General features: G+C 45.0%; 1 protein-coding gene across 1 annotated transcript in view; it reads right to left on the bottom strand.

The window, feature by feature from the left end:
• Positions 1-24071, bottom strand: part of LOC124777769 — a 268850-nt gene extending 244779 nt beyond the window's left edge. The window contains exon 1 of the mRNA XM_047253279.1: positions 24003-24071. Within this exon, the coding sequence (XP_047109235.1) occupies positions 24003-24071 (69 nt within the window). The remainder of the gene's footprint in view (positions 1-24002) is intronic.
• Positions 24072-27949: the final 3878 nt, after the last annotated feature.

Below are 27949 nucleotides of genomic sequence, written 5' to 3'. Positions count from 1 at the left end.
CACACTTTCATTAATCTGCTAAAGTCGTATCTGATCGGAACCTAGTAGTTTTGCTTAACGGCAAGTGAGTTTACCGTCAAGGCAGACGTTTTCCGGCACCTGTTGAAAATAAATATCTAAAAAAATATGAGATGGTAGCAGCACTTTGCAGAATAGGGCTGTTGCAGGAGGAACGAAGTGACCAGTGAAAGTGCTCGTGTTCTGTTGCTGAAGGCAAATCCTTAAGGGTAGCCGGCCGCCGTGGCCGTGCGATTCTAGGCGCTACAGTCCGGAGCCGCGCTGCTGCTACGGTCGCAGGTTCGAATTCTGCCTCGGGCATGGGTGTGTGTGATGTCCTTAGGTTAGTTAGGTTTAAGTAGTTCTAAATTCTAGGGGGCTGATGACCACAGCAGTTGAGTCCCATAGTGCTCAGAGCCATTTCAACCATTTGAACCTTAAGGGTAAGCATCTTTAAAACAATTTCATGGGGTAGTTTTGGTCCCACAAAATCAAGGAGTCGCATGACAGCAACTATCACGGATGTACACTGCAAGTTGTGTGGCCTTGACCTCTTAGCAACAAGTAATTCTGAGTTAATAACGAGCATCAAAACCAATACAGGGATTAGTAAACACAGGGCTGTGGTAGCGAGATTGAATATTCTAATCCCCAAATCCTCGAAAAATAAGCGAAAAATATACCTATTCAAAAAAGCAGATAAAAATTCACTTGACGCCTTCCTGAGAGTCAATTTCCACTCATTCCAAATTAATAATATAAATATACAATAATATAAATTCCAAATTAATAACATAAGTAGAAGGCGACCTGGGAGAAGATCAGTTTCGATTCCGTAGAAATATTGGAACACGTGAGGCAATACTGACCCTACGACTTATCTTAGAAGCTAGATTAAGGAAAGGCAAAACTTCGTTTATAGCATTTGTAGACTTAGAGAAAGCTTTTGACAATGTTGACTGGAATGCTCTGTTTCAAATTCTGAAGGTGGCAGGGGTAAAATACAGGGAGCGAAAGGCTATTTACAATTTGTACAGAAACCAGATGGCAGTTATGAGCCGAGGGACATGAAAGGGAAGCAGAGGTTGGGAAGGGAATGAGACAGGGTTGTAGCCTCTCCCCGATGTTATTCAATCTGTATATTGAGCAAGCAGAGAAGGAAATAAAAGAAAAATTCGGAGTAGGTATTAAAATCCATGGAGAAGAAATACACTCCTGGACATTGAAATAAGAACACCGTGAATTCATTGTCCCAGGAACGGGATACTTTATTGACACATTCCTGGGGTCAGATACATCACATGATCACACTGACAGAACCACAGGCACATAGACACAGGCAACAGAGCATGCACAATGTCGGCACTAGTACAGTGTATATCCACCTTTCGCAGCAATGCAGGCTGCTATTCTCCCATGGAGACGATCGTAGAGATGCTGGATGTAGTCCTGTGGAACGGCTTGCCATGCCATTTCCACCTGGCGCCTCAGTTGGGCCAGCGTTCGTGCTGGACGTGCAGACCGCGTGAGACGACGCTTCATCCAGTCCCAAACATGCTCAATGGGGGACAGATCCGGAGATCTTGCTGGCCAGGGTAGTTGACTTACACCTTCTAGAGCACGTTGGGTGGCACGGGATACATGCGGACGTGCATTGTCCTGTTGGAACAGCAAGTTCCCTTGCCGGTCTAGGAATGGTAGAACGATGGGTTCGATGACGGTTTGGATGTACCGTGCACTATTCAGTGTCCCCTCGACGATCACCGGTGGTGTACGGCCAGTGTAGGAGATCGCTCCCCACACCATGATGCCGGGTGTTGGCCCTGTGTGCCTCGGTCGTATGCAGTCCTGATTGTGGCGCTCACCTGCACGGCGCCAAACACGCATACGACCATCATTGGCACCAAGGCAGAAGCGACTCTCATCGCTGAAGACGACACGTCTCCATTCGTCCCTCCATTCACGCCTATCGCGACACCACTGGGGGCGGGCTGCACGATGTTGGGGCGTGAGCGGAAGACGGCCTAACGGTGTGCGGCACCGTAGCCCAGCTTCATGGAGACGGTTGCGAATGGTCCTCGCCGATACCCCAGGAGCAACAGTGTCCCTAATTTGCTGGGAAGTGGCGGTGGGGTCCCCTACGGCACTGCGTAGGATCCTACGGTCTTGGCGTGCATCCGTGCGTCGCTGCGGTCCGGTCCCAGGTCGACGGGCACGTGCACCTTCCGCCGACCACTGGCGACAACATCGATGTACTGTGGAGACCTCACGCCCCACGTGTTGAGCAATTCGGCGGTACGTCCACCCGGCCTCCCGCATGCCCACTATACGCCCTCGCTCAAAATCCGTCAACTGCACATACGGTTCACGTCCACGCTGTCGCGGCATGCTACCAGTGTTAAAGACTGCGATGGAGCTCCGTATGCCACGGCAAACTGGCTGACACTGACGGCGGCGGTGCACAAATGCTGCGCAGCTAGCGCCATTCGACGGCCAACACCGCGGTTCCTGGTGTGTCCGCTGTGCCGTGCGTGTGATCATTGCTTGTACAGCCCTCTCGCAGTGTCCGGAGCAAGTATGGTGGGTCTGACACACCGGTGTCAATGTGTTCTTTTTTCCATTTCCAGGAGTGTAAAAACTTTGAGGTTCACCGATGACATTGTAATTCTGTCAGAGACAGAAAAAGATTTAGAAGAGCAGTTGAACGGAATGGATAGCGTCTTGAAAGGAGGATATAAGATGAACATCAACAAAAGCAAAACGAGGATAATGGAATGTAGTCGAATTAAGTCGGGTGATGCTGAGGGAATTAGATTACGAAATGAGACACTTAAAGTAGTAAAGGAGTTTTGCTATTTAGGGAGTAAAATAACTGATGATGGTCGAAGTAGAGATGATATAAAATGTAGACTGGCAATAGCAAGGAAAGTGTTTCTGTAGAAGAGAAATTTGTTAACATCGAGTATAGATTTAAGTGTCAGGAAGTTGTTTCTGAAAGTATTTGTATGGAGTGTGGCCATGTATGGAAGTGAAACATGGACGGTAACTAGTTTGGACAAGAAGAGAATAGAAGCTTTCGAAATATGGTGCTACAGAAGAATGCTGAAGATTAGATGGGTAGATCATATAACTAATGAGGAGGTAGTGAATAGGATTGTGGAGAAGAGAAGTTTGTGGCACAACTTGACTAGAAGAAGGGATCGGTTGGTAAGACATGTTCTGAGGCATCAAGGGATCACCAATTTAGTATTGGAGGGCAGCGTGGAGGGTAAAAATCGTAGAGGGAGACCAAGAGATGAATACACTAAACAGATACAGAAGGATGTAGGTTGCAGTAGATACTGGGAGATGAAGAAGCTTGCACAGGATAGGGTAGCATGGAGAGCTGCATCAAAGCAGTCTCGGGACTGAAGACCACAACAGCAACAACAATATAAGTGTAGACCAGATGTGGCTTAAATTCAAAGAAATAGTATCGGCAGCAATTGAGAGATTTATACCAAATAAATTAACAAAAGATTTATACCAAATAAATTAACAAACGACGGAGTTGATCCTCCTTGGTACACAAAACTGTTTAGAACACTGTTGCAGAAACAACGAAAAAAACGTGCCAAATTTAAACAGACGCAAAATCCCCAAGATTGGCGACCCTTTACAGAAGCTCGAAATTTAGCGTGGACTTCAATGCGAGATGCCTATAACAGTTTCCACAACGAAACTTTGTCTCGAAACCTGGCAGAAAATCCAAAAAGATTCTGGTCGTATGTGAAGTATGTTAGTGACAAAAAAACAATCAACGCCTTCTCTGCGCGATAGCAATGGAGATATTGTCGAAGACAGTGCTGCAAAACGCAGGGTTACGAAACACAGCCTTCCGAAATGCCTACGCAAGAGAAGATGAAGTAAATATTCCAGAATTTGAATCGAGAACAGCTGCCAACATGAGTAACGTAGAAGTAAATATCCTCTGAGTAGTGAAGTAACTCAAATCACTTAATAAAAGCAAGTCTTCTGGTCAAGACTATATACCAATTAGGTTTCTTTTGGAGTATGCTGATGCATTAGCTCCATACTTAACAATTATGTACAACTGTTCGCTCGACGAAAGATCCGTACCCAAAGACTGGAAAGTTGCACAGGTCACACCAACATTCAGGAAACGTAGTAGGAGTAATCCACTAAATTACAGGCCTATATCGTTAACGTCGATACGCACCAGGATTTCAGAATATATATTGTGTTCGAACATAATGAATTACCTCGAAGGAAACGGTCTATTGACACACAGTCAACATGGGCTTAGAAAACATCGTTCCTGTGAAACACAACTAGCACTTTATTCACATGAAGTGCTGAGTGCTATTGACAAGGGATTTCAGATCGATTCCGTATCCCTGGAATTCCGGAAGGCTTTTGACACTGTACCACAAAAGCTCGTAGTGAAATTACGTGCTTATGGAATATTGTCTCAGTTATGTGACTGGATTTGCAATTTCATGTCAGAGAGGTCACAGTTCGTAGTAATTGACAGAATGTCATGGAGTAAAACAGAAGCAATTTCTGGCGTTCCTCAAGGTAGTGTTACAGGGCCTTTGCTGTTCCTTATCTATATAAACGATTTGGGAGACAACATGAGCAGCCGTCTTCGGTTGTTTGCCGATTGTGGTCTTCAGTCCAGAGACTGGTTTGATGCAGTTCCCCATGCTACTCTATGCTGTACAAGCTTCTTCATCTCCCAGTACCTACTGCAACCTACATCCTTCTGAATCTGCTTAGTGTATTCATCTCTTGGTCTCCCTCTACGATTTTTACCCTCCACGCTGCCCTCCAATACTAAATTGGTGATCCCTTGATGCCTCAGAATATGTCCTACCAACCGATCCCTTCATCTAGCCAAGTTGTACCACAAATTCCTCTTCTCCACAATTCTGTTCATTACCTCCTCAATAGTTACGTGATCTACCCATCTAATCTTCAGCATTCTTCTGTAGCACCACACTTCTGGTGTGGTTATCATGCGCGATAAAATGCGAAGTACAAGAGATAGACCCAGGGTTCTGGACCCAAACACTTCAAGAAAGGAACGCAGACAAGGAACTGGGAACGAACTGACCATTTGTTGTGACAACTGACTAACGGCGAACAGTGTGCGCGTGATGTTGAGCACTGTGATTGGAGGAAGACAGTTCCAATCCGTGAAGTAATTTTAATCAGACTATGGTCTCCTGCGCCACACAGCAATAAGAGTGCATGGATTCTGGCCGCAGCCACGAGTAGTACTCGCGCGAAACTACAGCGTTTCCTAGTGAGAGACGAAAGGAAAGTTTCAGGTGGAGATATGTTTTCGTCTTTACAAGGCGCAAACGTTTTTGATTTTGTAGTATATTTCCACTATTTGGTGTCGGCTGCTTTCAGAATAGTACTAGGGACTTGTCGACTCACTTCCACGGCGTCTCGTTGCAATCCGCTGGGCCAGAGGAGGCCCCAAGCGATATAAGGTGCCTATCCCATGACATTTGCTAAGTCACTGTGAGTTACCGCAGGGCGTCCTATGGTATCGCGTACCAGGAAGACTTCTTAAACTATGGACATGACTACAATAACGTTATTCTGTACACATGTCACTTAGGACTGACAGATCCCACCGAAAATACTGCTTCGACGTTACTAGCAACCGCACCATTTACATAAGTGTGTACAGGCGTATCTAAATAGAATAACTCCATGACCAAGACTGTTGTAACAGCTGCAAAGGAGATGCTTAGTGGCCGAAATGTGTAACTACTGACTACAAGCTTTCAACGTAGCGTTATGAGAAAACAGAAGAAGAAGATAATCGAAGAGTTTGAGATGCTGAGCATTAAGGAGACTGATAAGAGGTGTTCGGCATAATAGACGAGGAAAGGAATGTGTGAAAGACACGAAAAGGGCAGCATGTCACTTAGGACTGACAGATCCCACCGAAAATACTGCTTCGACGTTACTAGCAACCGCACCATTTACATAAGTGTGTACAGGCGTATCTAAATAGAATAACTCCATGACCAAGACTGTTGTAACAGCTGCAAAGGAGATGCTTAGTGGCCGAAATGTGTAACTACTGACTACAAGCTTTCAACGTAGCGTTATGAGAAAACAGAAGAAGAAGATAATCGAAGAGTTTGAGATGCTGAGCATTAAGGAGACTGATAAGAGGTGTTCGGCATAATAGACGAGGAAAGGAATGTGTGAAAGACACGAAAAGGGCAGCTTGACAGGAATTCACGGAATAATTTCATACAGGGGGCAAACATTGTGGAGGAATACAGAGATTTGAACATATCCAATTAAAAATTGAGAAAATTTGGTGTAAGTGCTATTCTAATATGAAAAAGTTCGGTCAGTTGAAGAAATCGCGGTGGACAGTGTTAAAACATTAAGAAAGCAAATGAAAAAAAGAGAGGAAGACTGGAGAAGAACGCGCTCTTTTTTTCAGATCTAATGAACGTCATATTTTTGTTCAGCCATATAATGGCGCGTAATGGGGCCCCTTAGGGAAATGGCAGCAAGAGAGGGGAAGAAAACCAATGTGCACTCCGTGTGCATACCGGGGGGAGTCATTCCAGATGTGGAAAGGGTCCTTCCGGATGCCATGAAGGGTACAGGGTGCACCCATCTGCAGGTGGTCGCTCATGTCGGCACCAATGATGTGTGTCGCTATGGATCGGAGGAAATCCTCTCTGGCTTCCGGCGGCTATCTGATTTGGTGAAGACTGCCAGTCTCGCTAGCGGGATGAAAGCAGAGCTCACCATCTGCAGCATCGTCGACAGGACTGACTGCGGACCTTTGGTACAGAGCCGAGTGGAGGGTCTGAATCAGAGGCTGAGACGGTTCTGCGACCGTGTGGGCTGCAGATTCCTCGACTTGCGCCATAGGGTGGTGGGGTTTCGGGTTCCGCTGGATAGGTCAGGAGTCCACTACACGCAACAAGCGGCTACACGGGTAGCAGGGGTTGTGTGGCGTGGGCTGGGCGGTTTTTTAGGTTAGATGGCCTTGGGCAAGTACAGAAAGGGCAACAGCCTCAACGGGTGCGGGGCAAAGTCAGGACATGCGGGGAACAAGCAGCAATCGGTATTCTAATTGTCAACTGTCGAAGCTGCGTTGGTAAAGTACCGGAACTTCAAGCGCTGATAGAAAGCACCGAAGCTGAAATCGTTATAGGTACAGAAAGCTGGCTTAAGCCAGAGATAAATTCTGCCGAAATTTTTACAAAGGTACAGACGGTGTTTAGAAAGGATAGATTGCATGCAACCGGTGGTGGAGTGTTCATCGCTGTTAGTAGTAGTTTATCCTGTAGTGAAGTAGAAGTGGATAGTTCCTGTGAATTATTATGGGTGGAGGTTACACTAAACAACCGAACTAGGTTAATAATTGGCTCCTTTTACCGACCTCCCGACTCAGCAGCATTAGTGGCAGAACAACTGAGAGAAAATTTGGAATACATTTCACATAAATTTTCTCAGCATGTTATAGTCTTAGGTGGAGATTTCAATTTACCAGATATAGACTGGGACACTCAGATGTTTAGGACGGGTGGTAGGGACAGAGCATCGAGTGACATTATACTGAGTGCACTATCCGAAAATTACCTCGAGCAATTAAACAGAGAACCGACTCGTGGAGATAACATATTGGACCTACTGATAACAAACAGACCCGAACTTTTCGAATCTGTATGTACAGAGCAGGGAATCAGTGATCATAAGGCCGTTGCAGCATCCCTGAATATGGAAGTTAATAGGAATATAAAAAAAGGGAGGAAGGTTTATCTGTTTAGCAAGAGTAATAGAAGGCAGATTTCAGACTACCTAACAGATCAAAACGAAAATTTCTGTTCCGACACTGACAATGTTGAGTGTTTATGGAAAAAGTTCAAGGCAATCGTAAAATGCGTTTTAGACAGGTACGTGCCGAGTAAAACTGTGAGGGACGGGAAAAACCCACCGTGGTACAACAACAAAGTTAGGAAACTACTGCGAAAGCAAAGAGAGCTCCACTCCAAGTTTAAACGCAGCCAAAACCTCTCAGACAAACAGAAGCTAAACGATGTCAAAGTTAGCGTAAGGAGGGCTATGCGTGAAGCGTTCATTGAATTCGAAAGTAAAATTCTATGTACCGAATTGACAGAAAATCCTAGGAAGTTCTGGTCTTACGTTAAATCAGTAAGTGGCTCGAAACAGCATATCCAGACACTACGGGATGATGATGGCATTGAAACAGAGGATGACTCGCGTAAAACTGAAATACTAAACACCTTTTTCCAAAGCTGTTTCACAGAGGAAGACCGCACTGCAGTTCCTTCTCTAAATCCTCGCACAAACGAAAAAATGGCTGACATCGAAATAAGTGTCCAAGGAATAGAAAAGCAACTGGAATCACTCAATAGAGGAAAGTCCACTGGACCTGACGGGATACCAATTCGATTCTACACAGAGTACGCGAAAGAACTAGCCCCCCTTCTAACAGCCGTGTACCGCAAGTCTCTAGAGGAACGGAGGGTTCCAAATGATTGGAAAAGAGCACAGATAGTCCCAGTCTTCAAGAAGGGTCGTCGAGCAGATGCGCAAAACTATAGACCTATATCTCTTACGTCGATCTCTTGTAGAATTTTAGAACATGTTTTTTGCTCGCGTATCATGTCATTTCTGGAAACCCAGAATCTACTATGTAGGAATCAACATGGATTCCGGAAACAGCGATCGTGTGAGACCCAACTCGCCTTATTTGTTCATGAGACCCAGAAAATATTAGATACAGGCTCCCAGGTAGATGCTATTTTTCTTGACTTCCGGAAGGCGTTCGATACAGTTCCGCACTGTCGCCTGATAAACAAAGTAAGAGCCTACGGAATATCAGACCAGCTGTGTGGCTGGATTGAAGAGTTTTTAGCAAACAGAACACAGCATGTTGTTATCAATGGAGAGACGTCTACAGACGTTAAAGTAACCTCTGGCGTGCCACAGGGGAGTGTTATGGGACCATTGCTTTTCACAATATATATAAATGACTTAGTAGATAGTGTCGGAAGTTCCATGCGGCTTTTCGCGGATGATGCTGTAGTATACAGAGAAGTTGCTGCATTAGAAAATTGTAGCGAAATACAGGAAGATCTGCAGCGGATAGGCACTTGGTGCAGGGAGTGGCAACTGACCCTTAACATAGACAAATGTAATGTATTGCGAATACATAGAAAGAAGGATCCTTTATTGTATGATTATATGATAGCGGAACAAACACTGGTAGCAGTTACTTCTGTAAAATATCTGGGAGTATGCGTACGGAACGATTTGAAGTGGAATGATCATATAAAACTAATTGTTGGTAAGGCGGGTACCAGGTTGAGATTCATTGGGAGAGTGCTTAGAAAATGTAGTCCATCAACAAAGGAGGTGGCTTACAAAACACTCGTTCGACCTATACTTGAGTATTGCTCATCAGTGTGGGATCCGTACCAGGTCGGGTTGACGGAGGAGATAGAGAAGATCCAAAGAAGAGCGGCGCGTTTCGTCACTGGGTTATTTGGTAACCGTGATAGCGTTACGGAGATGTTTAATAAACTCAAGTGGCAGACTCTGCAAGAGAGGCGCTCTGCATCGCGGTGTAGCTTGCTCGCCAGGTTTCGAGAGGGTGCGTTTCTGGATGAGGTATCGAATATATTGCTTCCCCCTACTTATACTTCCCGAGGAGATCACGAATGTAAAATTAGAGAGATTAGAGCGCGCACGGAGGCTTTCAGACAGTCGTTCTTCCCGCGAACCATACGCGACTGGAACAGGAAAGGGAGGTAATGACAGTGGCACGTAAAGTGCCCTCCGCCACACACCGTTGGGTGGCTTGCGGAGTATCAATGTAGATGTAGATGTAGATATTTTTACTTTTGTTTCCACAGTTTTTCATTTGTTTGATCTAACGCATATACTACGAATTTACTGAATAGCTGATAGGCTAGTAGAACTAAAACATTCCTTACATCGCAGACACTAAGGGCGCATAGCATCGTGGGTAGTAGAACCTCGTTGGGAAATTCGACCAGGTGTGTGTGTGTGTGTGTGTGTGTGTGGACATTTGTGTTTCGTGGCTGTAAAGCGAGGAGACTCCCTGGAACATTATCTTTCGTAAGAGCGTCCGTGGTCCGTCCCACGCGTTATGCAAATAAGAGTCCAGTTGCTGGACAGAGTGAGAGAGAGAGAGAGAGAGAGAGAGAGGCATCGCAGCAGACCGCAGCGCACAGCATCCTAGGCAGCACCGTTACAAAGCAGGACCCTCTCTCTACAAGGAGCGGCACCTCAACTACTGTTTACTCAGCTACACAACTACTTTACACGATAGGCGTTACTCGCAGATACACTACTGGCCATTAAAATTGCTACACCACGAAGATGACGTGCTACAGACGCGAAATTTAACCGACAGGAAGAAGATGCTGTGATATGCAAATGATTAGCTTTTCAGAGCATTCACACAAGGTTGGTGCCGGTGGCGACAACTACAACGTGCTGACATGAGGAAAGTTTCCAACCGATTTCTCATACACAAACAGCAGTTGACTGGCGTTGCCTGGCGAAACGCTACTGTGATCCCTCGTGTAAGGAGGAGAAATGCGTACCATCACGTTTCCGACTTTGATAAAGGTCGGATTGTAGCCTATCGCGATTGCGGTTTATCGTATCGCGACATTGCTGCGCCGCCCGGGGTGGGCGAGCGGTTCTAGGCGCTACAGTCTGGAACTGCGCGACCGCTATGGTCGCAGGTTCGAATCCTGCCTCGGGCATGGGTGTGTGTGATGTCCTTAGGTTAGTTAAATTTAAGTAGCTCTAAGTTCTAGGGGACTGATGACCTCAAAAGTTCCATAGTGCTCAGAGCCATTTGAACCATTTGACATTGCTGCTCGCGTTTGTCGAGATCCAATGACTGTTAGCAGAATATGGAATCGGTGGGTTCAGGAGGGTAATACGGAACGCCGTGCTGGATCCCAATAGCCTCGTATCACTAGCAGTCGAGATAACAGGCATCTTATTCGCATGGCTGTAACGGATCGTGCAGCCACGTCTAGATCCCTGAGTCAACAGATGGGGACATTTGCAAGACAAAAACAATCTGCACGAACAGTTCGACGACGTTTGCAGCAGCATGGACTATCAGCTCGGAGACCTTGTCTGCGGTTACCCTTGACGCTGCATCACAGACAGGAACGCCTCTGATGGTGTACTCAACGACGAACCTGGGTGCACGAATGGCAAAACGTCATTTTTTCGGATGAATCCAGGTTCTGTTTACAGCATCATGATGGTCGCATCCGTATTCGGCGTCATCGCGGTGAACGCACATTAGAAGCTTGTATTCATCATTGCCACACTGGCGTATCACCAGGCGTGATGGTATGGGGTGCTCTTGTATACACTTCGCGGTCACCTCTTGTTCGCATTGACGGCACTTTGAACAGTGGACGGTACATTTCAGATGTGTTACGACCCGTGGCTCTACCCTTCATTCGATCCCTGCGAAACCCTACATTTCAGCCTTTCTGGATACAAAAAATGTTCGACTGCTGCCCTGGTCAGCACATTCTCCACATCTCTCACCAATCGAAAATGTCTGGTCAATGGTGACCAAGCAACAGGCTCGTCACAGTACACCACTCTTGATGACTGTGGTATCGTGTTGAAGTTTCATGGGCAACTGTGGCTGTACACGCCATCCAAGCTAAGTCTGACGTAATGCTCAGGCGTATCAAGCCCGTTATTACGACCAGAGGTGGTTGTTCTGGGTACTGATTTCTCTGGATCTATGCACCCAAACTGCGTGAAAATGTAATCACATGTCAGTTCTTGTATAATATATCTGTCCAATGAATACCCGTTCATCATCTGCATTTCTTCTTGGTGTAGCAATTTTAATGGTCAGTAGTGTATATCGCCAATGGGGTCCGGCGAGTGTTACAAGATGCAATACGTCACTGAGATTCTTTCCCGCCCATCTGAAACTTATTACGCTTGCCGGAATCCGCAGTCTATGAAATATTCACATATATACGTAAAAGGGCATTTACTACCGTTCATTAGGCTTAAATGAGAGTTGTCTAGAAGATGCTCTAATGGTCACTGCTTTGCCGTCACCTTTGCCAGTTGAAACGTTCGTTCATGCATGAAGTTTTCGCTGCCAGTTGGACAGTACAAGATCACTGTTGAAATCGTAGTTCAGTTTATTTGTGTCACGAATACTGCATTCGAAGCACACTCCTAACGGGAAGACATCGAACACTATGCCCTGGCCCCACCTAAATCCGCGCTGTTTGCGTCGCAATAACACGCAAAGTTGTACACCTCTAAAATACAATAAATTAACATTTTTCACTCACACTGGACTTTAAAATCAATCACAGTATTCTTAAATAATAAATTAAGTTACTTCTTAATAAAATATGATTATTCTACTCATCAGGGAAGACGTGCCACAGTGTGTGGTGGAAAGAAATGCCTTATAACACGAGTCTCTGCTGCCGTTAACTCCAGATGAAATTCAACGTGCAGTATTGATTACCAGAATCTCCTTGTAACGTGTAGCAATACTCAACGTCAGCATGTTGAGCACTTAGTACACAGCCGTGACAATAAACAAACGAATCGTATCCAAATCACGTGCTGGCTTAGATTTGTAATAATAGTCTAGACGAGTACTTGATTTGTGACGGTACGCATCGGTACACAGTACCAGTACGACTGACGAAAAAAAAATTGGAACAGCAGATTTTTTAGATGTGGCAGATAGAACTTAATTTTTTACCGGTAGAAATCAGGTAGTCACTCTTTTAAAATGTTCAGAAAAGCCTTAAAATAACGCTTTAAGAAGTCTAAATTTCAACCCCCTAACCCGAAAGATCACAGGAGGAGAATCTTTTTTTTTTTTTTTTTTACAAATCAAGGAGTGGGTTAGTCATTTATGGAATCACTTCTACTGACGAAGAGACAGTGATTTGCGGCACTGTTATCTGTATACTATTTGATCAAGTGGCACACATGTTACATCGTCAAAGTTCTCTTAGAAGCTTCTTTCAAATGGCACAGAAAAAATGTACAGAGTTCCACTAGAAAAAAAAACTAAGCCGTTTTCGTAATTCGGCAACTGTAAAAGATAAAAATTAGGCGCGAACATCACGAAATTCGCCGTATTGTGCGCCATAACTTGGCGAAACCCGTACCTCGACATATTTATTCATTCTGGATACATTTGCGGTTGTCTGGCTGCCTCATACTCTATGTAGGTTGGCAGCACTCACAACTTGCACAAAAAAAGATCAAACAAGAACCCTGTAACCTTGTGCTGAGTGCGGAAGGCATATCACTGTATTGCTGTTTTTAAAGTGAGGTGAGGTATAAATTACGCCATTGCAGCGCAAGGAAAAGTACCTTCAAAAAAGGCATAAAATTGCCGAGTGTTAATGAACAACGAAGTTTCTTTCAACCTTAACATCCATTAACAAAGAAAGAAAAAAGCAGTGGTTTGCAGAATATGTGAAAAAGAGACCAAAATACCGTACGTAAATTACACACCAACTTTATGAAAAAATACTGTTTTTAACCTATAACAAACAAAATGTGCAAATATATGCATCCATACCTTCAAAATGACCAGAGAAGATACTTTGTAAATGAAAGCGAGACGCTTCTGATGTAAAATTCTCTTTAATTAACTGCAGTAAAATTATGACGGAGAAACCAATAATAACTGATATTTTTATTTAAATTACATTAAAAATGTCTTAACTTTGCAAAAATTCATGCCATCAAAGTACCGCAGTGTGGGCACCAATCAGCACCATCTCTGCTTTTCGATCCACTTTTAATTCTTTTCAGTTGTTTCCTATAATTTGTTCGCGTCGAACTTAATTTGTCTACTAATTGAAGTTTATGTGCATCTGGGTAAAGTTTCGTATATTTCGACAACAGCTGACCATAGTGTTAAGGCTGACAAAACCCTGCATGCTTCCAGTAATTCTGAAATGACCGTGCGTTACGCTGATTTACCACTGATAATACAGCAAATCGTGCGAAATAAACAGTTTAGCTTACGGTACTAAGCTGACAAATACAGACAATTTCACCCAGAGACTATAGGCGCTAAGCAATTTCCTCAATAAAATCTAATCTCAGTAGATCCGTCAATATATTGCACAGGGTTGGCTTAAGGGCTGGAAACGGCTGGTGACGAACAACTAAAATAAGTACCATACATCTGACGTTCAGCTGAAATCGATCAATTAAATATGGTGTGAAAGTGAATATTAGCCTACGTTACACGTTTGTCTGTTCATATTCGCCGGGACCGCAAACTCACGAAAAGCTTGTCACAGTTCAACCTAATCTAGAGCTCAGGCCCCGTCACAGGTCAGTCACTATGTTTACATGCGGCACATCTTTCGAAACACGAAAACCGAATTTCGGAAACCGTTTATCAATGCCGTATTTACATGTTAAGGTCTGAAGCGGGTTAGCTGGCTCAGTTAAATATGTTACCTGGAAAACAGCTGTTACAGTTTCTGATTTAGTCAGCGCAGTCGCTGTTTCTCTTCAATTGGAGGAGGGGCAAGCAGCTTCAGTCTAATATTTCTAGTGAACACATGGTGCGTAGTGGGGCTATCACACTGTTGGAGAAATAATACTGTTTACTGGATAACCGGTTTCAACACACTAAAGGTGCCATCATCGGATCTGAATGTAGATTAACATTTATAAATCGTTTGGATACAACGATACATGAGGCACATCAGCTGATATAAAATCATTGTCACAAAAAATAAAAAAACAACTGCTCTCATGGTCATTCATTTCCATAAGATATCTGAAACCGCAGCCACAAGATAAAACTATTTGGTACATGACCGCTGCTCGACTAACAACGGCCGCCATCACACAGTTGTTTTTTATTTTTTTGTGAGAATCATTTTATATCAGGTATTCTGCCTCATGTATGGTTATATCCAAATGGTTTATAAATGTTAATCTACATTCAGGTCCGATGATGGGACCTTTAGTGTGTTGAAACCGGTTATCCAGTAAACAGTATTTAAGCGATCTTGACTTTTGAATTATTTCTACTAATATTTCTACTTATCCCTCACCACACAAAAAGCCACTCCGTCTATATTACTCGAAAATTTTTAAAAACAAGACGAAAACTGGCAACTAAAGCAAGTTTCAAAACTGCTTGCGTTTACATGGGAGCGAAAATCGATTGCGGAATTGGTAAACCGGCATCTAGAAGCGGATCTCCAGGATCGATTTTGAAGTGTTACATGACCACGCAGAAGCAGTACTGGGAAACAGATTTACGAAATCCGATTTTGAGAGCCCCATGTAAACGGGGTGAATCTTTCACCTCAACCAAATCGACCTATTCCATTCGAACGGCATTTGTTCCGTACTCACTTTATCGATTCATCTGACAGTAGAAGTTACTGACAGGCGCATAGTACTACCTCTGAGCTATTTTCTGTCGCGCCGTCTGCTAGAAGTGAAAAAGCTTTTTAAAACGTTACAGACAACTTGATAATATGGTCTTAGACGCAATGCTCGAAAGAGGGGTTCGCAGGAGTAGGAACATGTCTTAATTTAGTCCGCATTTTCCTTAGGCAGTATTTGATGGAGATGCATACTACCCGAAAACTAGGCAATAAAAGGTCGTGTAAGAGTCATTTGATAGCGATCAGGTAATCGGGGCGAAGTAGATCGAGTAGCTATGTCTTAAACGATGTAGCCACCAAGGTCTAATCCGCTGTCTACTGCGTGTGGATTAACAGGTGACTGAGCAGTGTTGCGGCTCGCGTTGGTGCTGTTGTAGGTTTCCTCCCTCTCTTGGAGGCCAGACCGTACCGTTTAGTTGGCATCGTTTCGGTTGTTTGCCTTCTTCTCATGTTGACTGGCGCCACTCGGTTTCGCAAGCGCGTCCTGTCCGCTAGTGGCAGCAGCGGTGGTTATCGGTATGTAGAAACTGTTGCCCTATCTTTGGGGCGACATCGTTGTTTTTCCGTGTCGTGTGAGGGGGCCAGTTCGGTTGGGGACTCAGGAGGAGACAGGTCCGGGCAGTACGACAACACGCCGGGACCGCTGGCGGCACGCATGGACTGCCGGATGGAAGGGCTGTGGTCACGAGGGTGCTCGACCTCGTCGTAAATCGGTTCCAGCAAGCTTTAAGATGAGTGCATTTCAATCCAAGTAGAGAAACCTCCTCCATTGCGATATCTCTCGATTCTCCAGTGACTTGTGTTCGTGTTGCTGCTCGTAGTGTCGCCGAGGCGAAGAGCAGCGAGTGAAGTTCTTGGGGAAGGTGGATCTGATTATCTTTCCTCGACTTCTTATTACTGTTTACTGCGTTCAACTTGTTACAATTTGTTAAGTTCAACCAGCGGTAATTTTTCTTGCTTGGTGACCGCTAACGCCTCAGTTACCTGCCCTGGGGGTTAGTGTATGTAACGGCAGTGTACGTTTCCTCGCCTTGCCGCTGCTGTCCGGTAAGGCGTGTAGTTTTGACAGCTTTCTTGATTGTAGGCCGGTTGGTGATTCTTCTACTTTGGTGGTAGTGATTCCTTTCTCGTTCTGGGCACTGTAAGCACGGCATTCTGGGGATGTAGTGTAGACCGCCGGTTCCGGCTTTGGCGTATTGTTCCATCGTTGCATTTGGTTTATCGGACGTTAGGTAACTTCAGCAAGATTATCATTAGTCATTAGTTAGACTGCCACTAGCCTGAGTTACCATCTTGTGAAGTGAATGCAACTCTTGGCTGCCTATCTCATCATCCCTCCCGAAAGCGTTTGTTGCCGGACCTTCTCAGAGATCGATTCCTGGAGCACCGTCTGTGACCCCTTGGTTCTTGTAAGACACGTGTGTTCTAAAAGGAAGTCTGATGGCCAGTAGTTCAGTGCAACGCTCCCTCAGTCCACGCCTTGTGCGGGTATAATCTTCCTCAGTACCCTTTAAGGAACTTATTTACTGGTCCTTTTCTTATTATTGTATTATTTATTGCAGTACCTTGTAATGCCTACATTAAAGGGTTATATATGTCTAATTAATAGTTGTGGTCACCTTACAGAATAAATCAAGCAGAGTAGTGTTCAGTGGATGTTAAGAGTTGTGTTACAAAGTTTACCATCATCTTGTCTCAACCGTTTCGTGATCAGTTGCTTGTTTTTCTTACTTAACCTTTTCTATTGTATTTGCTGTTTTACAGCAGGCTTCTAAATTTTTTATATTATTGCCGTTCCTGGTGTGTAAGGCCTTCTGCCCAGATCACAGTGGCTTGCTTTTAAAACATTATCTGCTGTATCTGTATTTAATGGTAATTTGCTAAATTTAACTCACTGAAAACACTATTGCCGGCCGCTGTGGCCGAGTGGTTCTAGGCGCTTCCGTCCGGAACCATGCTGCTGCTACGGTCGCAAGCTCAAATCGTGCCTCGGGCATGGATGTATGTGATGTCCTTAGTCACGGGGGATTAGCCGAGCGGTCTAGGGCGCTGAAGTCATGGACTGTGCGGCTGATCCCGGCGGAGGTTTGAGTCCTCCCTCGGGCATGGGTGTGTGTGTTTGTCCTTAGGATAATTTTGGTTAAGTAGTGTGTAAGCTTAGGGACTGATGATCTTAGCAGTTAAGTCCCTTAAGATTTCACACACGAACATTTGATGTCCTTAGGTTAGTAGTTCTAAGTCTAGGGGAGTGATGACCTCAGATGTTAAGTCCCAAAGTGCTTAGAGCCATTTGAACCGTTTTTGGAAACACGATTATTTATATAGTTGTTTATTCCTTCATTAATAACGCGTGGTATTTTTTTTATTTATTGTTGAGTATGGAATTACTGGTTTAAAATAAATTGTGTGTAATTGTAAAAGGCAACCAATAGTAACTGATTACGACCCCGTCGACTATCGTAACCGAATTCTGCCTTCCCTTGACTACCAGATTTCAGTGACGCTGTGCATTGCGTACCTGCTGTGTCACACCAGGCCCATCAAAAGCGCGATGTAGAGAAAAGAAAGACCTGGACCATATGTCAGCCACATGCAGGGATCAAGAACTGGAGAAAAAAAAAAAGCAGAGGAAGATGACCGTGATGAAACTAGAGAAGTTCAGTCGGAGAGTAGTGCATTGGGTCATTTAACAATCTAGCAGTTCAAACACTGTGTGTTGTAGTGAGGTGTCCTGTAGCTACGGAAGGAAGGTAGATGTCGGCTGCCTTTGCTCCCACAGTCGGGCTGCCTAGGAGTCAGCCCTACAGCGTCATGTGGTCCCATTAGAGGTTACAGTACCGTCCCCCATAAAAGTACGGAACAGAGCAGCCCGGTGTAACCCCTGGGCCGTTTCCCCGCTGACCCCTGCCACACGAGCGAGAACCGTGTAGCGTACCCTGCAGCGTGCGAACAGCAGAGGCGCCCAGAACCGCGCTAATGACCGCCGACGCGAGGCAACGGCCGCGGCGTCGCGCGCTTTCCACAAGTGCAAGGTCCCGCCTCTCCGCTCCGCAGACACACCGCGTGTGAACTCACAGACCGCCGCCAGGGGTGTTCCGTCTCGCGATAAGGATCCCTCTCGCCTCAACATTCTTTGCAATGTGACTTCCTCGTATCCAAAGCAAGAGCAAGTCAACACCGTCGTCTCAGTTCAAGATGAGGGCAATGAAAGACATCCTACGAAACATAAAAAATGTTAGGCCGTATCCAAAAGGCTTACGACGATAAACACTATATGCTAGCCAAGGTATACCACCTAGCCCCTATGCAAGATGGAATCCGAACAGCACCAACATTTCGAAGTTGTTTAGGAATATATACGCCGCCTGATAAAAAAAGTGAAGCACCCAGAAGAGAAGGAAGCACTCACTTAAAGCACTCCGTCTTCAGGCCACGAGTGGCCTACCGGGACCATCCGACCGCCGTGTCATCCTCAGTGAAGGATGCGGATAGGAGGGGCGTGGGTCGGCACACCGCTCTCCCGGTCGTTATGATGGTATTCTTGACCGAAGCCGCTACTATTCGGTCGAGTAGCTCCTCAATTGGCATCACGAGGCTGAGTGCACCCCGAAAAATGGCAACAGCGCATGGCGGCCTGGATGGCCACCCATCCAAGTGCCGACCATGCCCGACAGCCCTTTACTTCGGTGATCTCACGGGAAACGGTGGAACCACTGCGGCAAGAGAAGGAAGAAGAAATGAAATGAAACTTCACTGGCTGGGAGGGCATGTGAGTTATTTCGATTATTACCAAATTTAGTCACATTTACAAAGAACTTGGCAGTACCAGCCAATTTATCACTATGTTGTTGCACCACTTCTGGTCGGGATGCATGCACTTAGTAATTTGGGAAGGACGTCATAAAGTCCTTCTATCCTCTCCCGAGGAAGGCTGACCCACAGTTGTCGTAAATCGTCCTTGATGTTCCGGATACTGGTACTGGGACTGAGTTGACATCCGAGCTGCTTCCAAAGAAGTTCAGTCGGGGACAGATCTGGGGACCTTGTTGGGCACTAAAGTCCGTCAGAATTACACAGACAATTCATAGCGATACGTACGTTTTGTGGACGAACGTTGTCCTGTCGCAGAACGACACCACGACACTGTCGCATGTGAGATAAGACACAAGGACACAGGATGTCCGCGACCTACTGTTGTGTCGTCAAAGTTACTCAGTTACTTCCAGCTGTGACGTGAAGTCTTACGCTATGATAATTTTTATTTTGGCTAGAGCCACAGTCATGGCAAAATTTCATGATACTGCCACCTTCATGGTAAATTTTTTGAATGATGCTGCCGCGATTTGATTGTATTAATTTTTATTTTATTGTTATGCAATCCAGATTTTGGCCTTGGGCCATTTTCAAGTACAAAAACTTGTATTAAATACAAGTCTGATGTTTTTTAAAATATAAATACATTTTTGTACTTCAAAACGGCCCAAGGTCGAAATACAGATTCTATAACAATGAAATAAAAAATTCTTAGAGTCAAATGGCGCCAACACCGATTTCGTCCAATTTCTGGTACGTGTAGAGCTTTTCCAGAAATGAAAGCAGCAAAATGGAAGTTCCAAATACCCTCGGGTTTTAGAAAAGTAGCATTTTTCTCGCTGGTCGGGCGAGACAAGAGCCATAGTTGCCGGGCAACGGTTGGCGCAGTAGGAAGCGTACAGGATTATGGGAATAAGGCCCTATGCAGAAATTCATTTTTATTTTCAATTTTTAGGTTATTTGCAATGTGTGTGAATTCCTAAGGTACAAAACCGCTGAGGTCATCGGTCCCTAGACTTAGACACTACTTAAACTAACTTAATCTAACTTACGCTAAGAACAACACACACACCCATGCCCGAGGGAGGACTCGAACATCCGGCGGGAAGGGGCCGCGCAATCCGTGACATGGCGCCTCAAACCGCGCGGCCACTCCGTGCGGCTTAGGTTATTTACAATGGAAATAACCGAAATATATTGTATTTATTAATATGCTCAATATATCGTATTTATTATTATTTTCATAAATGGCATGAATAGGGAACCACATGAAAATTTGAGATTTGCAAATAAATTTCCAGGATAGGATTATACTTACAGCGTCCACGAGGACTTTCCAATTAACTTCCAAGAAACTACTGTAATTAAACATAATATGTATGTCGATAATTTTTGCTCTATGGATCATCTAATTGCAACTGAATGAAACACAATTTTAGCGCCATACGCATTTCACCTTTGTAAAGCATCTTCAGTGACAGATATCGTGGATGTAGATCTACCTGTTAAGTTTTTGTGCCTTTGTTATCGCTGTTCTGATTCTTACAACTGTCAACTGAAATTTTGTTTTCAAACTTCATAACATTAGGAACTGAGCACTCATTTTGTTGTTATCTAAACATCCACGCAACCTGCCACTGAGTATGCCTTGCAAAGAACAAAAGACGAAACGCCTATGGAATGAAAATTGTGTTTCATTCAGTTGTAATTAGACGATTCATAAAATAAAAATTATCATCATACCTGTAAGGTTTAATTACAGCCCTTCCTTGGAAAATTAAATGGTGAGTCCTAGTGGACGCTGTAACTACGATCGTTTCTTGGAAATTTATTTGGGATCTCAATTTTTGTTTTGTCTTTCCTTTCCATACGTTTTATAAAAATATTAATAATTGCTATATACTGAGCATTACTTCGACTTATTTCCAGTCTGAGTAACGTAGAAACTGAACATAAAACACTATTTTCAAAAGGAGTCGACCGCTCGAGCCACTGTTTACCACAACGGCAACCGTTGCGTGACAACTATGCTAACATAAACGTTTCATGCCTCGTCCGCGTCAAAAATGCTGTTTTTTTCGAAACGCTTGACCGTCTGGAAGTCCCAATTCCGCATCTTTCGTTAATGGTCAAGCCCTGTATGTACCATAAATGTGAACGAAATCGGTGAAGACGAGCAGGAGTGCTCCACTTGTGGGACACATCGGAGGAATTAGGAAGGACAGTGCTAATACATTTTTTCACAAATATTTGGGTACGCGGAAGAGATCACATAAAGTAACTGGCGAGGAGAAGGTAGTATAGATGGAAACTGCCGGAGATTTCATTGAGACGTGTGGCTGCTGTCTATGTTTACTGTAACCACCAGCACACGGATGTGACTCAGAATAGCAAACATCATGGTCAAGGTGTGTAGTTGGCATCTCGACATTCATGGAGGTGTGCTGTCAATGCTCCGACAGGTATCAAAATAAACCTTCGCAGACAAAACCCACCTCCGTAACCGAGGTCGTTGACGCATGCTTGTACGACGGCGCTCGAGTCGGAGGTAGCCTGTTCGGATCTTCGCGGTGGAAGCCATTTTCAGCAACAATATATGGCAGACAAGGGGAGGAAATGTCATGGCGAACGGATGCTGACATCAGACTTAGCGTTAATGTTCTGCACCAAATTCCAAACCTCTTAACAGGGATTCACAGACTGTCGGGATGCGATACTATTGATGGTAATGAGTGCTACTATTCGAGAGGAGGACGCTTTGTAAAGAAACCAGGTTTCATCCTCTCGCTTCTTATCATCGTACAACACAATCATTACACCACACTGTACGCATATCCTTTAGAGCCAACTACGCTCAACCGATACACTTTGCGCGCAGCTCTCAAATGCCGTGTCGTAGGGGGTCATGATTCAGTTCGGCGGCGGCCTAACCCTTCGCGTCTCCCGGCCTACAGCGCAATACCACTCTTTCTTTATTTCCAGTAACTTTACAGGGTGTTCAAAAACTTCCGTTCCGAACTTCTAGGACGTGTAGAGGGGAGTGAGTAGATTATATTTTGAATTGGAACCCATGTCCGGAAACGTACCGTTTACGTGCTACAACCAAAAAAATGGTTCAAATGTCTCTGAGCAATATGGGACTTAATTTCTGAGGTCATCAGTCCACTAGAAGTTAGAACTACTTAAACCTAACTAACCTAAGGACATCACACACATCCATACCCGAGGCAGGATTCGAACCTGCGACCGTAGCGGTCGCGCGGTTCCAGACTGTAGCGCCTAGAACTGCTCGGCCACCACGGCCGGTTGCTACGACCAACTGAAAATACATTGGTGATGGTGGTAGGGTCTTATGGGACCAAACTGCTGAGGTCATCGGTTCCTAAGCTTACACACTACTTAATCTAACTTAAACTAACTTACGCTAAGGACGACACACACATCCATGCCCGAGGGAGGACTCGAACCTGCGACGGAGGGCGCCGCGCGGACCGTAACAAGACGCCTAAGACTACGCGGCTACACCGCGCGGCGCAAAATACATTGGTAACGCGACCTCTTTTACAAGTAATCAATTAAGCGTGACCCACTACATCACTTGTTTTACGGTTCCACTCATTAATAGCCAAATAACTTGCTCGTGTACTCGTTGACGGATTATTTTCAATATGATGCAGTATGGCCTCTTCCAATTCGGATGTGCGGCTTGGAGCACCGCAGTCACGCCAGCTGACGGTGAAGGTACCCTTTCTCGAAGCCGTTGGGTAATTGTGGCGAAAAGGATATGCGATGGAATCGGACGTTGTGGAGAATGATCTTGATAAAGGCAAAGAGCAGCTGTTCCTTTACCGTGAGCTTCGCCAATCAAAAGGATCATGTCGGTGTATTCTGTAAACGCGTACTCGACTATGTTGCTTTAACACTCACAGATAAGTGAATGAGGCTCAAACCAGATCAGAGAAGTAGCATATATGTCAACTGACATCAGCATATCTGACGTAACCTCCCACCACCATTACTACTCTATTGCTTACCTGCCTACAAATATGTTTCCAAATGGCTGTAGCAAGGAAACGGTACCTTACCGGACATGGGCTTCTATTCAAAATATTGTGTACTCACTTCTCTCTCCAATTCCTAGGCGCTTCAGTCTGGAACCGCGCGACTGCTACGGTCGCAGGTTCGAATCCTGCCTTGGCATGGATGTGTGTGATGTCCTTAGGTTAGTTAGGTTTAAGTAGTTCTAAGTTCTAGGGGAATGATGACCTCAGATGTTAAGTCACATAGTGCTCAGAGCCATTTGAACCATTTTTACAGTTCCTATAAATCTGTAACAGGAATTTCCGGACACACTCTATAAACGTCACCAAAAGTGTAGTACAGCCAATGGAAATTAACTTCAAAGGGGATGAAGATAATTTTGTTTTCCATATTTCCTCTGTTTTAGGAAACAGTTCGCCAACATTTTTCACACATTTTATTTCCATTTCAGAAAGAAAATATAAAGGAACATTGAAAGAAATTGACTGGAAGCTTACCCAAACAGACGCGCATACTTTAGTTCCAGTCCCCTAACGCCTGGCATATTCCGAGCACATTGATTTTCAGTCAGCGATGCGTATCGCCGTTGTATAGGGGCCACCGACAGAATGAGAGATCAGGGGTGCCTCCCGCGTGTCTTTCCCCCACCCCCTCCACCCCCTCTGCCACCGCCACGCGGAAGCGGCCGCGACATCCGGCGGAGCGTGCCCCGTGCATCGCCAAGCGACCTCTGGCCGACGCGACGTGGGAAGTTCTCCCAGGGCGCCATTGTGGCTGGCTCATGAGCAGACAGGTACACGCAGGGCAACTTGCCAGCCGGTGCAGCGGCACCATGAGAAAAACGCCTGGTACATGCAGGTTCCGGAACTCCTTCTTGCTACGTGGCTAATCAGCGCAATAGTTCGTGCAGCATAAAAGGGCGACAGCCGCCACGACATTGCGATTGTACGGAGGTTCGAGTCACCGGGATAAGGACGGTAGAATAGCACGCCTGCAGGAGATGGGGAGTTGGGTCAGTTCGGGAGGCGTTCTCGGATACACGGAGTGGTTAAGGCGACCGCTCGTGTACGGCGGGAAATCCAGTCTGGCACAAATTTTCATATGTCCCTTAAATATTGTGCAGATAAGATCTGCAACTGCGAATACATGTTACCTACTTCGTACAGCTGTAGATCGTAGCAGCGTCTTTTCCTTTAGATGTGCACGCATGTCTGAAGGACATTGGACGGTACACCAAAAATCACAGAAATTGCAAAATGGTACTACATGCCTAGACAGGCCCCATCAGTAATAAGTCTCTCCCTCTGTCCGTGTGTCGGAATACAGAACGTGAGCACACGGTGAAATACGGGGGTTTGGATGGGTCGGGGAAGCGCGCTTGGATAGCCGAAGTGGCGGCCATGTTAGGACTGAACTACCAATGGCCACCACATTGACACAAGAAGACATGCATCGATAATTCTGTAGCGCGCAGTACCAACGCGCGGCCTCATGTCGTAATGAGACGACCTCTTTTATCTTTCTTCCTGTTTGATAGGCGACGAGGACCGGCTTTCATTTGCTTTACTGTCGATATCATGAGGCATGCCAAAGCACAAGCTTTTTCAACACATTGATGATGGTACATAAACTCATACACACACGCACACACACACACACACACACACACACACACACACACACACACACACACAAAATGGGAAATTCAGCTTTGCGTGTCCCGGTCCGGCACAAATTTTCATATGTTGCTCTTAAATCGTATAGCCGTCGTACAATCGTATTCGCAAATTGCGAATGCATTTCAGAGTCTATTTCTTTTGCTCCGTTCGTAGCAAGCTCGCTCTTTACCCGCTGCTGTTTGCCCGTCTTGAATCAACTGCTCTCTTCGTGTTCCTTCCACATTCTCCGTAGTGAAGTAGCATATCTAATTTATCTTGGTTTCTGAAAGGTGTCTATTTTCTCCTAACTAACCAGCACTCGACACACGTGAACAATACAGCAGGAATGAAAGCTACATTTCCTCCGAGTCTGTTTTACGCCGGTATCGTAGCTATCCAATACTCTGTTTCGTCCTTATCTGACGTAACAAATTTCGTTATTTGAGTGAAAATAACGAACTTCCGGATAAGACAGCGAACGGTTTCATGCTCAAAAGAGAAAAATCCCAAGTTTTAAATTCTCAAATTCATCAGAAACTATACTACTGGCCATTAAAATTGCTACACCAAGAAGAAATGCGGATGATAAACGGGTATTCATTGGAAAAATACATTTTACTAGAACTGAGATGTGATCACATTTTCACTCAATTTGGGTGCATAGATCCTAAGAAATCAGTACCCAGAACAACCACCTTTGGCCGTAATAACGGCCTTGATACGCCTGGCCATTGAGTCAATCAGAGCTTGGATGGCGTGTACAGGTACAGCTGCCCATGCACCTTCAACACGATACCACAATTCATCAACAGTAGTGACTGGCGTATTGTGACGAGTCAGTTGCTCGACCACCGTTGACCAGACGTTTTCAATTAGTGAGAGATCTGGAGAATGTGCTCCCCAGGGCAGCAGTCGAACATATTCTGTATCCAGAAAGGCCCGTACAGGACCTGCAACATGCGGTCGTGCATTATCCTGCTGATATGTAGGGTTTCGCAGGGATCGAATGAAGGGTATAGCCACGGGTCGTAATACATCTGAAATGTAACGTCCACTGTTCAAAGAGCCATCAATGCGAACACGAGGTGACCGAGACGTGTAACCAATGGCACCCCATACCATTACGCCGGGTGATACGCCAGTACGACGATGACGAATACACGTTCCAATGTGCTTACACCGGGATGTTGCCAAACACGGATGCGACCATCATGATACTGTAAACAGAACCTGGATTCATCCGAAAAAAGACGTTTTGCCATTCGCGCACCCAGGTTCGTCGTTGAGTACACCATCGCAGGCTCTCCTGTTTGTGATGCAGCGTCAAGGGTAACCGCAGCCATGGTCTCCGAGCTGATAGTCCATGCTGCTGCAAACGTCGTCGAACTGTTCGTGCAGATGGTTGTTGTCTTGCAAACGTCTCCATCTGTTGACTCAGGGATCGAGACGTGGCTGCACGAACCGTTACAGCCATGCGGATAAGATGCCCGTCATCTCTCGACTGCTAGTGATACGAGGCCGTTGGGATCCAGCACGGCGTCCCGTATTACGCTCCTGAACCCACCGATTACATATTCTGCTAACAGTCATCGCATCTCGACCAACGGGAGCAGCAATGTAGCGATACGATAAACCTCAATCGCGATAGGCTACAATCCGACCTTTATCAAAGTCGGAAACGTGATGGTACGCATTTCTCCTACTTACACGAGGCATCACAACAACGTTTCACCAGGCAACGCCGGTAAACTGCTGTTTGTGTATGAGAAATCGGTTGGAAACTTTCGTCATGTTAGCAAGTTGTAGGCGTCGCCACCGGCGCCAACCTTGTATGAATGCTCTGAAAAGCTAATCATTTGCGTATCACAGCATCTTCTTCCTGTCGGTTAAATTTCGCGTCAGTAGCACGTCATCTTCGTGATGTAGCAAATTTAACCGGCTTTTGAAGATTGAAATGCCATTGAAAACGTCTCTTTTAGAAGTACGATACTAGCAGTAGAAATTACTATAGTTCCATTTCGAAATGCTAAGTTGATATCGATGTCGGTGTTATAAGTACAGCTATGAAACTAGAAGTCTTTCTCACCATTCATCTGAGTGAAAACTGGAATACTATGTCTTAACCGGTTCCAAAAATATTACAGGTGAAAAGCTTAGCTGACTTATATTTTACCTATAGAAGCTACTTCATTTGATAACTTCTGACGGTTCGATTGGTGTCGAAATACACATAGTTTCATTTTCAAGGGCACGCTATAGTATATTTACTATATACAAGAATGTCAATCAGTCAACCATAACTCAACTTCAGCGATACGTCTGCCGCTAACCCGTTTATATCACTGTCGAATTTTGAGGACAAATTTCTCACACATGAAGAAGAAAATACTGTGTTACATGGAAATGGTGCTGAAAATGTTACAACTCATTTTCTACAACTCTTAATAGTACGTGACTCAGAAGAAACACATATGTAGAGAACGCAAAGGCATACTATACGAGCTCTTTCTTACATAAATGTCCGGATTTCACTGATAAACGTCAACACGCTGTTTGCATCTGCACCGGCCTTTGGTACACACGAGTCATCATAAACAAAAGGTTAGGGGGTTGAGGTCTGGAGAACGTGAAGCCCAGGAAATCTGTCCACCTCTTCCCAATCATTTGTCACGGAATCTGAACCGACGCGCATTGACACGAAAATAAGGCGCACAATCTTGCACATAATATTTGCTTCGACATTTTATCTGAGGAAGACTGTCATGTGGTTTGCTGGTACGTTCTTTTCCGTCCATTTAGTACAGTTACTGTACTATGAAGAGTTGCAGAAAACTTCTAACATGGCGCTAAAGTATATAATCACGGAAATAGGGTTCTTCTTTGCGAAAACATAACTTTTTACCTTAATACTCCTACATGTTTCGGTGAAGTTTCGCC

The sequence above is a fragment of the Schistocerca piceifrons genome, chromosome 1, assembly GCF_021461385.2.
Source record: "Schistocerca piceifrons isolate TAMUIC-IGC-003096 chromosome 1, iqSchPice1.1, whole genome shotgun sequence".
NCBI classification, from domain to species: Eukaryota; Metazoa; Arthropoda; class Insecta; order Orthoptera; family Acrididae; genus Schistocerca; species Schistocerca piceifrons.
The sequence above is the reverse complement of the archived record's forward strand: the minus strand, read 5'-3'. Positions and strand labels throughout refer to the sequence as shown.